Source organism: Humulus lupulus, chromosome 2, assembly GCF_963169125.1.
Source record: "Humulus lupulus chromosome 2, drHumLupu1.1, whole genome shotgun sequence".
NCBI lineage: Eukaryota > Viridiplantae > Streptophyta > Magnoliopsida > Rosales > Cannabaceae > Humulus > Humulus lupulus.
This window is the reverse complement of record NC_084794.1, coordinates 189,514,916-189,533,029: the sequence shown is the minus strand read 5'-3', so window position 1 is coordinate 189,533,029 and position 18,114 is coordinate 189,514,916. Positions and strand designations below refer to the sequence as shown.

Sequence of the window (18,114 nt, the reverse complement as noted above, 5' to 3'; positions counted from 1 at the left end):
TGTTGGTAGTGATGAAAGAACGTTGGCCTGATACTTGTCTTTCCCACAGACGGCGCCAAACTGTTGACGGTGAAATCTCGTCAACGAAATTAGGTTGGAAAACTCAAAGGTAAATGTGGCGATGTTTAGATAAAAACTTAGAATGAACTTGTGGAAGGATAAACATTGATGAACAATGGAGTGAAAAATGTATATTGCTCATTGGCCTCTGCATACAATGAATTTTCCAACCCCCATCTCTGTGGAAGTGGGGTTCATTTTATAGTAAGCTCTAATGGCCTTAGATACATGGTGGTCCAGGAGACCAGGTGGTACACAAGTACTATGTCAGGAGAATGGTCTCAGGGGTAGTGGTGCTGATACTAGTACATAGCCAGGTACCATGAGGAGGTCTCCACTACTCTACCGTACGAATGTCAGAGGAGTGGTACAGGTGATAGTGGTGTCGACTCTGACATCTGATTGGGAGTATGTAGGCCATGTCCTTTCTCCTAGTGTTCCCACTACCTGACTAGCATGAGTGCCACGGTCAGACGTACGGGGTCTTACAAGCCGTACCCCGTACGAGATTCTACCATCGTGACCTTTCGGAATCATACTTGGGCTTTCACTTCTAGAAGGTGGGGTTTCCATAGGTGATGCCATCACAAGGCGAGGGGCGCGAGATGTTATCACGCGAGGCCCTCGCGTAGCCATGGCAGGGCTATGCAAGGTCGCCCCTCGTGGAGATGCCATGAGATGCTCCCACGCGAAGCCGTCGGGGCTAGGAGAGGCTCCCACACGAGGCCGTCAAGGCTATGGGATGCTCCCACGCGAGGCCCCCCCACGGAGCTAGGAGATGCTTCTACGCGAGGCCGCTGAGGCTAGGAGAGGCTCCCACGCGAGGCCTTCGTGGCGCGACCGAGGCGGGGCTACGCGAGGCTGTTGCTAAGTGTCGAAGTAATTTTGAATTTATTGGGTTTTTTTTTATTTTATATATTTTTGTGTATTTTTATAGTTATTTTGCTGTAAAATGTTGTAGTTAATTATTTGAATTATTGTTGTTTAGTTTAAGGTAAAAAAATGTTGTATTATTGAACTTAAATGTTAAATATAAATTAAGTTATAATTAATATTTTCAAAAGGTTAAATTTATTTATTTTATAGTTGAAAATATTTTATTATAATTTATTTTGTAGGGAATTTCTTGTATTTGTTGGGCTTTGAAAAGTAAGGAAAAGAAAAAAAAAATGGTAATTTTGAAAAAAGGCTCACCCAGCCGTACACCAGCCGAAGCCCCCAGCAAGCCAGGCCCGTTTCTCTTTCCATCTTCTCCACTCCATTCGGCCCATGCCAACCAAGGCCCAACGCCAGCACTCTGAAGCTCATGCAGCCCACCAGCCAAGCCCGCCTGGCTCCCTGCTTCATCAGACCTGCCCCAGCCATCTGGGCCCGTCTCCACAAGCCCAATGAAGTCCTCTCCCCAAGCTGCCATCGGCCTAACTGCACCCAACACAGACCACGCCTGGCCTACCTCCAGCCCAACACACCAGCCACCTGCCACCCGGCAACTTTTCCCCTTTTTTGAGCCCAACAAAAGCTCATTTGTCCCCTTTGCCCAAAAATACCATTTTTTACTCGAACGTTTCTACACATTTTACCCTAAAATCATCATTACACCCTATAAATTACCCTTATTTTCCATATTATTATTCATTTAATCAATTTAAATTGATTATTTTAATACTCTCATTTTGGCTATAAATAGGATATTTTCAAGACCATTTTGGGGTGTGCTTAAATTTTGGGTTACCATCTTCTTTCTACCATTCTCTTCATCTTTTTGGTAATTTTTTCTATGAGTTTTTATTGGAAAATTTTGGAGGTTCCTCCAAATTTTCCTATTTATGTTTGTAATTTCTATTCTAGTTATGTGCTTCTAATCTTTTTCATAAGATTATTAAGGTCATGATGAAGCAACTTGTAACTAGATAATATTTATGTTGTATGTTGATTTCCCGTGTAATGCAACAAAGTTTATGGATTTTTCTTCTTCATATATGTCTTTCATCTTTAATATCTCATATTTTGGATTGTTAGATAATATGCACTTTGTTCTTCATTTTGCAAAACATAATATTCTTTGTGTAAGATGTGTCATTAAATTGTACACATCCAATGCTTAGAACAAAAATATTATATTTTTCCTTATAAATAATATTATTTGATTTTTTGTTGTTTCATTAGGTTGGTTCACATTAAACACTTTGAAATTATACTTTTTGAAAAGTGAAGAAAAATCCTATCTTTTTAGAAGTAATTTGTGCTTAAAATTATAAATCTATTTGGAAAATGATAGTTTGAATTATTTTAACTATCACTAAATCTTGGGAATCAATATACTAAAAAATACTATTAGACTTACATTTTGTGGATTCTAGTATCTTAATAATCTTTCTTTTAACACTTATTTTCAAATCATTATTGGTTTATGTTTATTCTCTTAAATAGTTTTATTTTCAATATTTTATTTTATGTTCATAACATTAAAACTCATCAATCTTTGGAGCTAGGTTAGAATTAATTAATATTGGTTTAAAATAGTTTTCTTTTTTATTTTAAACAACTCCTTTGGGTTCGATCTCGTGCTTACACGAACACTATATTTCATATACGATTCGTGTGCTTGCGAGTATAAATTTTTAAAACATACCCGTTTTGGGTCCATCAGTGAATGAGTTTACCAGTTTGGTGAAGGGCAGTATGACAGTCACTGAGTATGCCTTGAAATTTGATAGAATGGCTACGTTTGTACTTGACCTAGTGCCTTCAGACACAGCCAGGCAAGAAAGATTTGTACGGGGGCTGAATGTTATGATAGCCCGGGATGTGCGGATTACATCAGTTGCTAGGGAAACTACTTATGCCCAGATGGTTGAGAAAGCCCTCACAACTGAGGAGGCAGAGAACAATATATGGTGGGACAGTGTGGCATGACGTGATGTTTGGAGGGTAGTTCCTCCATTTGTAGGATTTGGTAAGGGCGGAGGCCCTAGTGACCAAAAGAGGAAGACCCCTGACACCTCCACCACTGCAAGCCATAATACAGGCCCTGGTAACTTTTGAGCCTGGGGGTGATGATCCCTTTGTTTTTTTTGTGCATGGACTCTGTATGCCTATGATATGAGCATTGAGGGCTAGAGACCTATTACAAGAAGGTTGTATAGGATTCCTAGCTAGTGTGGTGGATACCACTAAGGTCGTGTTAGTGGGACCATAGGAGACAAGATTGGTGTGTGAGTTCTTAGATGTGTTCCCTAAGGACTTACCTGGACTTCCACCACACTGGGAGATTGAGTTCATCATTAAGTTGGCGCAAGGTGCAAAACCAGTGTTGAGGGCACCATATAGGATGGCTCTGGCAAAACTGAAGGAACTAAAGGTACAGTTACATGAATTACTGGATATGGGATTTATCAGACCTAGCTTCTCGTTGTGGGGTGCTCCTGTCTTGTTTGTGAAGAAGAACGATGGGACCCTGAGGATGTGTATAGATTACAGGGAGTTGAACATGCTGACTATCAAGAACAAGTACCCACTACCGATGATAGATGACATGTTTGATTAGTTGCATGGTAAGATGGTGTTCTCGAATATTGATCTTCGATTTGGTTATCGCAAGCTGATGATCAAATAAGAGGATATTCCAAAGACGATCTTTCGCACGAGGTATGGGCATTACGAGTTTCTAATCATGTCGTTTGGATTGACCAATGCCCCAGTAGCATTTACGGATCTGATGAAAAGGGTGTTCGAGGATTATTTTGATCAGTTCCTGATTGTCTTCATCGACGACATCCTGGTTTACTCTCATTCAAAGACAGAGCATGAGCAGCATCTCCGGTTAGTATTACAGAGATTGAGGGAGCACTGGTTGTATACCAAGTTTAAGAATTGCAAGTTTTGGTTACCACGGGTGAAATTCCTTGGTCACATTGTTAGTGGAGACGGGATTAAGGTAGATCCGACCAAGGCAGAAGCTGTTAGGGATTGGCTGAGGCCAAGGAATGCCTCGGAGGTTAGGAGTTTCCTTGGGTTGGCAAGGTATTCTCGGCGCTTTGTGGAAGGATTCTCAAAGATTGCTACACCACTGACAGAGTTGACACGAAAGAACTTAAAGTTTGTGTGGTTAAGCAGATGTGAGAATAGCTTCCAAGAGTTGAAGCGACGGTTGATTACTACTCCAATGCTGAGTCTTCCTTCAGATGGGGATAAGTTTGTGGGGCACTGTGATGCATCAAGACTGGGATTAGGATATGTGCTGATACAGACTGGGTAGGTCTTTGCCTACACATCGTGATAACTGAAGGAATATGAGCAGCAGTACCCTACTCACAATTTGGATTTAGCAGCGGTGGTATTTTCACTGAAAGTGTGGTAACACTATTTGTATGGAGAGAAATGTGAGATATGCACCGATCATAAGAGCTTGAAGTATTTCTTTACCTAGAAGGACTTGAACATGAGACAAAGACGTTGGCTAGAGTTGGTAAAAGATTATGACTGCGAAATTCTTTTCCATCCAAGGAAAGCCAATGTAGTAGAAGACGCTTTGAGTTGGAGGGGCCCAGGACAATTGTTTAGTTTGAAGCAGATATCGAAGGAATTGGCAGAAGACATGACCAGAGCAAGGATATAGTTGGTGGTAAGCCAGTTGGCCAATATTACCTTGAAGTCCACTCTTTTGGAGAGAATAGAAGTGGGCTAGATGAGTGATTCACAACTGGTAAAGTTTAGAGAGAATATCCTACCTGAAGCAGCTAAGGATTTTTCCATCACAAAGATGTGTTTACTGAGATACAAGGATCGAATTTGTATTCTGATGGACATGGGAATCAGATAAGAGATCCTTGACGAATCTCATACCACACTGTATTCATTACATCCAGGCACCACGAAGATGTATCTATTGGAAAAACAATTAGAGTACGCAGAGGAATTGGCATGGTGGGCCCATTGTATACAACAATAAAAAAAAAACTCATCACTCATATAAACTGTTTATATGATCAAGAAAACATCCAGACAGAAACATTAACATTCAATATTATTAATCGTGCAACATATATATAAATATACAATATATTTATATATATCATATAAACATATACATAAATATTTAAGAACATAAGTATTTACCTCTTGAAGTCTATCAAGTGTCCTTGAGTCTTTTTGTATATATATATTTATATATATATATCAATCTTCCTATCCAATACTTTGAGTACTTAAACCACGATCTTCCGGAGTGTTCTCTACACCTCAAGATGTGTGTGCGCACATAGAGAACATGAATTTTCAATTTAGGAATCACAAGTATTTCTCAACACACGAGAACTTGGATTATGGTCTGAGAACTGTTAGAATAAAGAAGAAGAAGACAATGATTTTGTCTGACAAAAAATTCTGAAACATATTCTAAATTGTATCTGTATTGTATTGTTTATTTCCTCTTGTGTCTCTTCTTCTAATTATTCTATATCATATATATATAGAGAGATTATTCTATTACCATATTATTCATAATAATAATAGTAATATAATAATATCATAATGATGATAAGAATTTATTTAGGTGAATATCTAACTTACCAAATTTGAAAATATTTATTTTCAAATTATTAATTAATTAAATAAATAAAATAAAGCAACACTGATATAATATCAGTGCAATGGTACACCCATGGCACAGTCCTTGGACTATGTCATGCGTGAACTATTATTCCCTTTTAAGAGATATTGCATTTTTCTTTTATTTATTTATTTAACTAAAATCAATCTTCCATAAAATAAGATATTTATTTTTTTTAGGAAAATATGACAACCATATTTTAAAATTGAAATTTTAAATTCAAAATTCAAATTGATGATCATCATTATCATCATCTTTTAAATTTCAATAAATCAAAAAATAATTTTTAACTTACCAATTTTATTTTCTCCCACTCAAATAAAATAATTAATTTCAAAATTTTATTTATTTATTTATATATATGAATTTCAAAAATTATATATTTAAATTAATAAATATATTTTCAAAAATTTAATAATTAATTCAAAATTAGTTATTTAACCTCAATTATCATATAATTGCATACTTGACTCGAAGAGCAAAATTCTTCTCAAATTTCCAAATTACAGTTTTATCCTTCTATCAACTGTTACCATGATATGGTGTTGATAGAGCCACCCTAGGGACCTACGGACTTATAATATCAAGCTCCAAAAAATATTAGATTATTAATCAAAGCTTTTTTATTAAATAATTATATTTATTAATCTCATGATTACTCCACTATAAATATGAGATTGAACTCTTGATACCTATAAACATATATTTAGTGAGTACTTTATTAAATAATAAAGTGTCCATTGATATAATCATTACATACAACGTTAATCCTCTATTAATAGTTCATAATATAAAGGGAATAAAATTATCGTTTTATCTTTTTAGCTATGTCTTGTTCCTAGTGCACCATTGACTTTACTAGTGAAGGTTGTGTCACAACTAGTTTGCGACGTAAGCGCTCATAACCTTTTTTAGTTCCAAAAGTCAACCCAATAGGGAACCATTATTTAATCTATAAGAAAGTATAGATTCCATGTCTGTTAAACTATGTCCCAAGTCATATATATCATTGAGTCCCCAAAACAATTTTTCTTAGCCTGATCATTCTGGCAAACCTTAATGCATGAATCAAAGGATCAGATGACATATATAGGAGTTCATAGCAACCTTAGGATTAAGATCATCATGTATATGATCATCGTTTGATGCGTTTGATTAATACTATGAAACAACGTTTAAACAAGTATTAACAAATCACTATATATAAAGTACCTTCACTAAAGTGTCCTACTACACTAGTGACCAGGATCTAGGTCACTTGTATTCATAATACTAGAGAACCGTACTAGCAGTAATTAATCTAAAGATTCCATAACTTTATTTTACTGCGAAATGTTTTAAGTTTATTATCTTAATCTCGATCCTCTCATGATATGAGATTAAGACTACATAGATAAACTTTGGAATTTTATGATATTTACTTAATATTATCAACATAATATCGGACATAGTTTATGTATATAATAATTCAATTCAATTATTTATTTCATTTAACACATTTATCAACTACAATTGCTTTAACAACATTATTCCCAACAGTATCAGAATCTAAGGTCATTGTATTGGTGGCCTGGGATGAAGAAAGATGTAGTTGACGATGTTGCACAGTGTCTAACTTGTCAGCAGGTGAAAGCTAAACACCACGGCCAACAGGGTTGTTATAGTCTTAAGTTATTCCTGTGTTGAAGTGGGAAGATGTTTCTATGGATTTTGTAGGAGGCTTGCCCAGGACAGTGGGGCCACATGACTCAGTATGCGTGATAGTAGACAAATATACCAAGTTAGCACATTTTCTGCTAGTGAGAACAAACTATACCAAGGACCAGTATGCAGAGCTGTATGTGGAAGCCTGCAGAAGGCTGTGGGGATCCAGCTGAAGTTCAGTACAATCTATCACCCTCAGACAGACGGGCAGTATGAGAGGAAAATTCAGATATTGGAGGACATGCTTAGAGCATGTGTATTAGATTTTGAGGGGTCATGGAGTAAGTATCTTCCATTGATTGATTTTTCATACAATAACAGCTATCAATCAATGATTGGAGTAGCTCCATATGAGATGATGTATGGCGAGAAGTGTAGATCACCCATTCATTGGGATGAAATGGGAGAAAGGAAGTATTTGGATCCTGAGATGGTTCACAGGGCTTATGAGGCTATCGAGAAGATCAAAACTCAAATGCTCGCCTCACAGAGTAAACAAAAAAGCTACGTTGACCCTAAGGGTAGGAACGTGGAGTTCCAAGTAGGGGACCAAGTATTTCTACGAGTTTCACCACTGCGGAGAGTAAAAGGGTTTGGAATTGAAGGGAAAGATGAGCCCTAGATTTGTGGGACCTTTTGAGAACCTAGAAATGATCGGGTAAGTAGCCTATAGATTGGCTCTGCCCACGTTATTATCAGGAGTTTATGATGTGTTTCACATTTCAATGCTTCAGAAGTATGTGTCAAATATGACCCATGTATTGGGATATGAGGATATGGAGTTATAGACGAATTTGTCTTATGAGGAGCGACCGGTTCAGATCCTAGATAGAAAAGAAAAATTTCTGAGGAACAAGATGATTCATCTAGTTAAAGTTTTATGGAGAAATAGCAAGGTCGAGGAAGAGACCTGAGAGTTAGTGTTAGTTATGCGGGATCAGCATCCCGAGTTGTTTAGGTAAATTTCAAGGACAGAATTTTCAGTAGGAGGGGATAGTTGTAACGTCCTAAATTTGCTAATAAGGCATATTGTCTTGATTAGTGTGTCGGGATGACATAATTGGATTTATATGCGAATTATGTGAAATTAATTGAATATATGTGCAATTATGAGACATATATTAATTATATGGTAATATGAATACTTATGCATGTTTATGTGTATTAAATATGCATGTAAGCCCATTTTTTATTTAATAAGGGCATATTTGTAATTTTGACACGTTGATGGTATAATTATAATTATATGTGTTATGTGATTGAGACCACATTATTATGTGGATATATTTGCGATATTCGGCACGAGGCACTCTTAGTGAGCGAGTTGGCGTGTAGTCGAGATTTATCGGGTTATGGGTAGTTATTTGGTGGTTATTTTGGTATGTCAGGATTAATTGGAATTTTAAAGTGGAATTTGAGGTTTAGTGGGAAATGCGGCAAATGAAGACATTGCCCTTAGGGATGTTAAGGAGAGAGGATTTATGCTAGGGGCATTTTGGTCTTTCCCCTAGCCTTGGACTGCCTTAGCCATCTAGAGACCTTAGGAAGCCTAGAAACAAGCAGAACAAACACTCAGTCTCTCTTCTCCTCTCTCTCTCTCGCTTTCTCTCATTTCTCTCTCTCCCTTGAGGTATGGATGGGGTTTGAATCATTTTGGAGGAGTTTGACTTAGGAAATTGAAGGGTGGAGCACTACACCAAATACCCCTTTTCATAACACATGAATATAAGACTACTGAAAAAGTATTATGATAAGTGGCAAAATAAAAAAGAAAAAGGCGGTATTACTTTTGGGAGCCCGCTAAATTGTAAGGCAGTATTTTTTTTCTTCCTTTTTTTAATTACAAAGTAAAAATAATTTTCTGGGAAGAATGCTCAGTCACTCTCTCCATGATCTTGTGCTCATCTCTCTCAAAACGCGATCTCCCTTATCCGGCCCCTAATTACCAGCAGTGGTTCACAAACTCCAATCCCGTCGATAACTGGAACCCTAAGGTCTAGGACTGGGACACGGCTAGATTCCTTGCCAAGCCCCTTGACTCTGCGGTCTCCCCCGCCGTCAACACTGTGGACTACGCCAAGCCGGAAGAATTCCCTGCAACTCCTTTTAACATGAAGAAGAAAACCCCTGAGATAACCGATGCCACTCTTCGCCTTAATCTGGGGGGCGGCTTCACTTGTGGGGATGACCCCGGATCCAGACCCTATAAGAGGGTTCGCTCTGGCTCTCCCGGTAGCACCACCACCTATAAGAGGGTTCGATAACTGCAAGGAAGATCTCTTTGCCGTAAATGACTACCATCGCAGACATAAGGTTTGTGAGCTTCACAGTAAATCTACTAAAGCTCATGTTGCCAACCAGATGTAGAGATTTTGCCAGCAGTGTAGCAGATTTATGCAAATCTCAAATCTCAATTTTTTTTCTTTTAATTTTTGCTGTAGATTTCTGTTGTTTAGAACGGCGAGGTTCATCATCTTCTTGCTTGCTCCTTGCAGATTTCATCCCCTTTCCGAGTTTGACGAGGGCAAGCGGAGTTGTAGAAGGAGGCTTGCTGGGCATAATCGGCGTAGGAGGAAAACTCAACCAGACGATGTTGGCTCGAGACTTGTGCTCCCTGGAGATCGAGACAATAAAATTAATGGACACTTGGATATCTTTAACTTGTTGGCTGCTGTGGCTCGTGCTCAAGGTAAACGATCATGCTCTAAGGGTTTTCCGTGTTTTGTGTTCTAAATTCTCATTGATATTGTGCTGAATTCGTATGCTGCGTTTTTTACATAGAGAAAAGTGATGGAAAAACTATGAGTTGCTCTCTTTTACTGGACAAAGAACAGCTCCTTTAGATTCTTAGCAAGATAAATTCACTGCCTTTCAGAAGAATTCAGCTACCAAGGAATATTCAGTCATTCGCACGGTCCTATGGTCATTTTTGTAAACCCCGACAACCATTTTTCTGCCTTGGAATTCTTTCAATTTTGGGTAAGCAATCTCTTGTTGTTTTCATTGTTTTTTATTTGGGAAATGTATGGTCTTTAATATATTTTCCAAAATCAACATTTTAGGAAAAGTGAATCTCTATTTCATTGACGATCTTCCCCTACTTTCGTCTCCTCTGATCATCTTCGGCGTTTCCAATCATCTATGGTGTCTCCGAAGTCATTGTTCGACTCTGTTCTTAGAGTACGTTCTTGAATCTTTTTGTACTATTCTCTTTTACATTGCCTGGGCCTAATTTTCTAGAGAAGTTTTTTGCTATAATTAGTTTTTGAGAAAATTTATAAATGTATGGATTTAAATATAAAAAACTAACAACTTGTGTTTGTGGTATTGTTTCATAAAAGAAAGAATCCTTAGTTATGCTTTCCTCCTTTCCTTCTTTAGCATCCAAAAGACGAACAACCAAAACCACTTCTCCTCCCTGAAATTGATGTTTCTCCTCGCCACTCCATAGACAGCTCACTGAAGCTCTTTTCTTGAGACACACACAAGCACGCACTCACACCTCTCGGCTTCTCCTCATCAGTCTCCAAACAGTTCAAAATTTAGATCTTTGGATGGTAAGTCTTCTACGATTGCAGTTTCAGTTTATATATATATTTATATATAAAAATAATTTGTTAGTTCAGTTTTCTAAAGCATGACATTGTTCGAAGATGATATTTGATAGTTTTCAACACACTTTTATTCTTATTTTGCTAACTACTTTAAACTACATTGGTTATGAGCTATTGGGTTTAATTAATAAATCAATTAGCATAATTTTTTATGATTATGATCTTTAGAAAATGGAATCTTATGATTGACAATTTTGATGAATCGTCTCTTAAGTTAAATAGCTTGTGATATTTTCCCACCAGCTCAACATTGTTTCTAGCTTATTTTGCTTAAGTCTCTCATTCTCTCTCTGTTTTCATAAATGTGTTTATTTATTTATTTTGTGTAAAATATTTGTGTCTACAAATATTATATTATCATTCTCTCTCTGTAGGCTATAACTATTTTCTTCTTAATGTTGTTATATTATCATTGCGATTTTAGAAAATTAAGGAGAAACTTTTTGAACTTTGCACGCAAGGTTATATAATTAATATGGATTTTAAGTGTACTATATATGTTGCTCTTTGGTTGTGCTCATTATGTATAATATGGTGAATTTAGATTATTTGCTATATGGGCTCTCTCTATAAGATAATAGATGATGCCCTGTAAGTGTTTGTGAAAATGATGCAAAGAAACTATAGATAATGATGCCAAGAAAAGTGTCAGTATTTGATCAATCTTTTTGTAATGTGGCTATTTTGATAATCATTATTGCTTCCTTTGTTTCATTATTTTGTCGGAATAGACTTGAACTGATTAATTTGTTTGATTTTACTGAAATTTTGATAATACAATATATTACTTTCTCTGTCATAATTGTTTTTCTTGATTTTTCATTTTATTTTTTTGATTTGTTCTATATCATATTACTATATGAACCAATACTTAAATGATTTTTTGTCCTACTTGACCAGAATGAACGTGAGGCAATGTTATGCATCTTTATTAATATGGTTAAGAACTTTTCTTTTGAGTGTTACTTGGCTGCTTATAACTATTACAAATCTCTCTTTCCACAACACATGAGTATAAGCTTTTTCAAAAAGTAATATAATAAGTAAGATTAAAAAGAGGTAAAATTAGATTATAGGCAGGACAAAAAAAATTAAGCGCCAAATGAAAAAATGTGTTAACTTTTTGCCCAAATCCAATTTTTCTTTCTCTCACCTCATTCCTTTCTCTCCGCCCAAATCACTTTGACAGGGGCTCCATCGCATAACTCCACCTCCATCTCCATCACAACCTTTGTTTTCTTCTCTCCCCTAATTTGAAAAATTGACCTTCCCTATCATCGGCAAACAGCGAAAATGACAGGGGCTCGTGGGTCTTGTGAAAACGACGGGCTCAGGGTCGTGGGTGGCTCGTTCTCATGGAGGGGGTGGGTGGCTCGGTCTCGCAGAGGGGTGTAAGCCCCCTCTTCTTTCTTCTTGAAATTTTGGTAAAATATGAATCTCTCTATTTAATTTCGAATGTAGTATACCTATATGATTCTACAGATATGATTTTTTTTCATAAAAGGCATAAATCTTTTATGATATTGAGTTTGTCTCCTTTAAGTTTCTTCCTCCAGTCATGGATGTGGGATTCTAACTGGTCTAGTTTTGGTTATCTGAAAATCTCATCTTCTCAAGCTTCAGTTTTTTTTTTTTAAAATTCATTTTGGTATCTTAGTAGTGATTTTATTTCTGCTATGTTTTTTGGTATCTATAAAGAAACTGCATATGAAAATGTTGCATACCAAGCGTTGATGATAATTCTCAAAGAATCTAAATTATTTTTTGGATTTGGGATTTGATTTTAAATTGGTAAGTACTGTTATTATATTTTCAACTTTGGGTACTCATTACTTTTCTGGTTGAATTTTCATCCCATTTTTCTGGGCCATATCTGTATTCAGTACAGAGTTCTGAACCACAATAGAACTATTATTAACTAGAACATTCATGTTCTTGGTTTTTGTTTCTCAGGCAAGTAAAAAAGCCTTGGATCCAGTTGCTCTAGTTTATAAGTATTGCCTTGTATCAGTATCTAACATATTAACTTCAACATGCCAAAATAAGGTTAGCTGTCTCCATTTTCAGCATTCAAGTCTAGCTGATATGAGACGCGTGGTTGCAAAGTTTTTCAATTGTGAGCTTATTTATATTTATATTGTTGATACATTCAAGTAACTAGCCTTTTTTTTTTCAGTCCTTCAAATATGTCAGTTTTCCTGTTCAGATACATGTTATGGTAAGATATATTATACAGTTTATTATTTTGATAACCATTTAGTATATGTTTGTTGCTTAAAAATCCAACCTTGTATCTGGCTGTGTAGTTAAGAAGTGCTATTTTGGGTTACAATTCCAGTGATCTTATTTTCAATATGTTTTAGATGTATTACACTTTTTGTTTTTGAATATCAACTTTTACATCTCTTAATAAATTAATAATTCTTTGGTTTTTGCTAAATCTTGTGGCATGAATATAATGTGTTTTGGTACATATGATCTAATGTTCTAACCTTATTTTGATTAATAATATTGATATGAACTTGTGTACATTCTTATCTTCATAGGTGTTTTTTCATCGTTTATTCCAATCTATGTCCCCAAGGCCAAAGGTGGTGTGGATGCAGTTAATTATAGAGCCTTAGGTCAATGATGTGAAACAGTTGGAAACCTTCTTTTACAAGCTCAGTTTTTCTTACATATATTGGATTACTCATGTATTTTTGCTTAGTCACCTTTGGCTCCATTTTCCTAAGAGTGTCCATATCACACATGTAACCCAACCTTTGAATTTGCCAAAGTTGATAAGCTAGATTAACTATCGTTAATATTATGATATTATCTTATAAGTTATATCTTACCTTCATGTGATTCTATGTGCAGCAACCGTTGCAGCTTTGACAGACCTTGGCTTCCTATGGTTTAGAGAATTTTATTTGGAATCATCTCGTGTTATTCAGGTATAAACAACTTTATAGCATTAGAATTGGAGTCTTATTAAACTTTAAGTAGTATATGTAGCTGAAACATGCATACAGAGGAATGTTGGTGTACTCACTCGATTTGTTATTTTGAAATTGTGAAATGTGTAACAATTTATTACTGGTTGTGGTTTGAAACTTGGGAGTGATGACTGAAAATGGATGATAGCAATTTTCTTTTGGCTTTACATGTGCATAGGCCTTTAGCCACGTTGTCTCTATCCGTGAATATCACATGCTCCCACAATAATTAAAGGGAACTTGAAAATGACTACTCTTTTTTTGTCCACTTAATATATATATATACAAGAGCTTTCTTTGAATTTCAAGGAGAACAAATTTCACTACGAGGGTGTTAAAAATGTTACTATTGAATGAGAGTCTTCACACCGAGAATTACAAATAATTACAGATAAATATAATTTGGATGAGTCATAACACTAGTGAAAAGAATCAAGAATAATCATATCTTTTGATATGAGAATCTTAAATATAATTTGGATGAGTCATAACTTAAATTCTCCGCTTCCTAAATTGATATGCGAATCTTGCTTTTATTTTTATAGTTCATTTAAAATATTGAAGTGTCTTCCAATTGCAGATCTTTTATACAAGGCAAATATGAATACTGGAAGTGTGCTTGAGCTTTTTGATTTTTCACATCAAGTCCTCAATGTCATAGAAGTAGAGACTTTGTCATCTACACAATCACCCAGGAATCCTCAATTTTCCCAGGTATGCAAGATTGCTTTCTATTTCTTTTTAAAAAGCCATTCATCTATTTTGAGCTTATACTATTAAGATTTCAAAATCAATAATCAAGATCATTCATGTATGTTAGTATTCTCTGCATTATCTGCATTTAAATTTATGTTCTGATTTTTATATTGAATGAGATTTCTATATAATTAACTTCTTACTATTAATTAATCAAGCTTTGTGTGCATACAGTAGAGAAAAATAGTACTTGTGAAACAATTATATCATCAATGTTGCTTAGTTTATTCTTTATAAAACGGATTTGATTTCTGTGTTCAATTAAATTGGGTCCTTGACTTTTTTTTAGTTTGGAAATACATTATAAAGTTTGATAGAAAATTTTCTTTTTCTGGAAAAGAGAAATCAGAGGGGATTTCCATTGCTTTTGTATTCGCATTTTTTTATTGTCCTTGGCTTTGCATTTGTGATTGTCTTTTGTATGTGGTGTCCTCTCTTGGAAATAATTTCCATAGCATTTTTCTTGAAGTAATTTGTGATGCTAGATAATAACAATAAAATATTTCTTTGTTTATTTTGTAGATGTGACAAGCGAAATAGAAAATGATACTTAATTTTGAATGCTTTGTGTTAGGCAGCTGTAGAATATTTTGTGCTGAAAGTAGTAACTTTTCAATATGTTGAATATTTAAGACTACTTGAATACTTAAAGAACATTTTGTTGTTGATGACAGTGTTGAATATTTTAAACTAATTTGTGGATTGTTAATACAATGTTGAATGTTTTTACTTTTTGTTATTTGAAAATCAAGTTCATTTGATGATGCTAGTATATATTAGAAAGCTAATTTTAATTATATAAATAAAAAATAAAAATATAATAGAATAAATTAGTGTTATATAAATGAATATATAATGAGAATTCAAACTTATCTAAATATTAAAATAATACGAAAAATGTGTTATAATATCTATTACAATAACACTTTTTATAAGTAAAGAATTTTGTTATGCAAACTTCATTATATAACACAAAAAATGTGTTATACTAAAGTGTAGTATAACACAAAAAATGTGTTATACTAAAGTGTAGTATAACACAAAAAATGTGTTATACTAAAGTGTAGTATAACAAAAATTTATAAGTATTGAAATGTGTTATATAATCGACTATAAATAATATAATCAAACACTTATCTATTTATTAAAATAACATAGAAAGTGTGTTATCGTTGACAGTATAATAACACATCTGTATAACAATGATAAAGTGTTATGTAAAGTACTCTGACCTACGATAACATAGTTGGTCTTTACAAGTCAAAAAGTGTTATGGTATGTTTTGATAACACATTTTTGGTCTTATTAAAATCATTTTTTCTTGTAGTGGAGGCTACGATTGGTGTAGGTTTAGTTCAAGGGTCGTAATTTTCAGTTGAGGTAAGCCTTAAATCTTGTTTTGATTAGGTTTTGATTTGGTTTTTAGGGTGCTCTAGAGTTTTGAACTCAAGGATTGGTTTTCTAAGTTATGATGAGGTTTTACCTTAGTTATTAATGGTTATATATTTGGTATATTTTGTTGTTATGAGATTAAGACTTAATTCCAAGTTTGGTTGAAGTTTGGGGACTGATTTTAGGGGTTTTGAATTGGGGAAAACGCAGGAAAAACCCAGAATTTCTGGGTTCGTGGGGCCACGTCGCGGCATTATTCTTTGAGCGCCGCAGCCCGCATGAATTTAGGGCTAATGATGGTTCTCTGAACTGCCTTAGCATCGTGGCGTTGGATGGTCTGCGCCGTGGTGCGTGTCCAAGGTAACTAGGAGGAGGCTGTTTGACTTGTACAGGGCTGCAACGCTTTTAAGGGGTGCCACGACTCAAGTGGAGGATCTTAGCGAAATGGGTTTTTTTAACTTGGGAACTCAAACCTAAAGGCTCGGGAAGGATTCTACTACCCGGTTTAGAAGAATTCGAAATCCCGGTTGCTAGTAATTAACTCTGAAGCTTTTCAATAGTCTAGTACTTGATGGTTATCTATTATTTTTTGTGTGACTATGTTATACCGTTAGGGCTCAGAAGTGAGGATCGCGGTCGGGATCGCCATACACTATCTGCTCGAGACTCGTGGTAAGAAAACTGCACCCTAGTTGTAATCGGGGCTTGGCCTCTGTTAATGAATATGACTATGACTGTACTTGAGATTATCTGGTTAGACATGCTTGTATATGGTCCATTTGGTTGTGCATTATGCAGTCTATATGTTTAATTGTATCTAATATGAAAGCTCAGCCTAAGGACAACCTGGGAGTACAATATGCACTTGGCTAGCCCGAACGGTTCCTAAATAATTAGAAGAGTTTTCTACACTTGTCTAACTCGTTGATTGTTTAAGTTGAGCTATGTGTTTGTTTGAGCGGGATTATTGCTGCTAAGCTTGTTGTTTATCTTCTGTTTCTTATTTGAATATGTTGATTTAAGTTTTCTTGCTAAGCCTTGACTCTCAGGTGCTATGTTGTGCAAGTAAGGGAAATGGGAAGTTGGACCATCAATGAGTTTTAGAGCTTTAGGGGCGGCATGTACATTTGTAGCTGCTCAATCGCCACGGCCGAGGATTCAACAGGGACTAGAGCCAAACCTTAATTTTGCCGCTTAGGCCGACTTATGTTGTAATTACTTTTGGAGTTGTAAATGCCTTGTAAAAACTTAGTTTGGGATCCCATGTATAGACTCAAACTTTTAAATGAAAATAACTATTCCTATGATCAAAATTTGTAAATCATAATCCGTTAAATACCCTTAGTTACACATTTATATTCAAATTACTTGATTAGCAAGTCCAACACTATTTAAAATACACAGTGTAATGATCTTTACTATCTAGGGCATTACTGATTTCTTTCATCTAACAAAGCTTATTGTCTAACCAAATGGCATGCCAAGTCAATCCATGAGTCGCATTATAAAGTTGAATGAATTGAAATCGTAAAGTTGTGCACTAAAATAATAATTTATTTAACAATCTAGAAGTACGTTTGATGTTAAGCTAACACTACAAAAAATCTTAGTTTTAGTCACAATAAATTTTGTGACTACAAGTAAAAAATTTGTGACTAAAGAAAAATTATCTTACCTATGTCATCACTAAAAAGTCAGTGTCTAACAGTATTAGTCACAAAAATCACAATTTGTTGTCATTAAATGTATTTTTAGTCACAACAAACTTTATCACTAAAATTAATAGGTTGTGCCTAAAACTACATTAGTGAAAACTTGTGATTAAGTATGAATTCTTAGTTACAGGTAATTTTTTGTTGTGACTAAAAGTGACATTTAGTCACACAAAATATATGTTGTGTCTAAAAAGTTGTCACTAAAAGGTACATTTATTTGTAGTGTAAAAAAAATAGTAGTATTACTTTTAGAGCAAAAAATAGTTTAGAAAATTAACACT

General features: G+C 35.1%; 1 protein-coding gene across 1 annotated transcript; it reads left to right on the top strand.

Annotated features, from left to right (window-relative positions):
• Positions 1–9,514: 9,514 nt before the first annotated feature.
• LOC133815021 (squamosa promoter-binding-like protein 15) lies at positions 9,515–10,283 on the top strand. Its single transcript, XM_062247915.1, has 3 exons — positions 9,515–9,738; positions 9,817–10,064; positions 10,157–10,283. Exons 1-3 carry the CDS (start codon positions 9,515–9,517, stop codon positions 10,216–10,218), a joined length of 534 nt encoding a protein of 177 aa, XP_062103899.1. The 3' UTR covers positions 10,219–10,283.
• Positions 10,284–18,114: the final 7,831 nt, after the last annotated feature.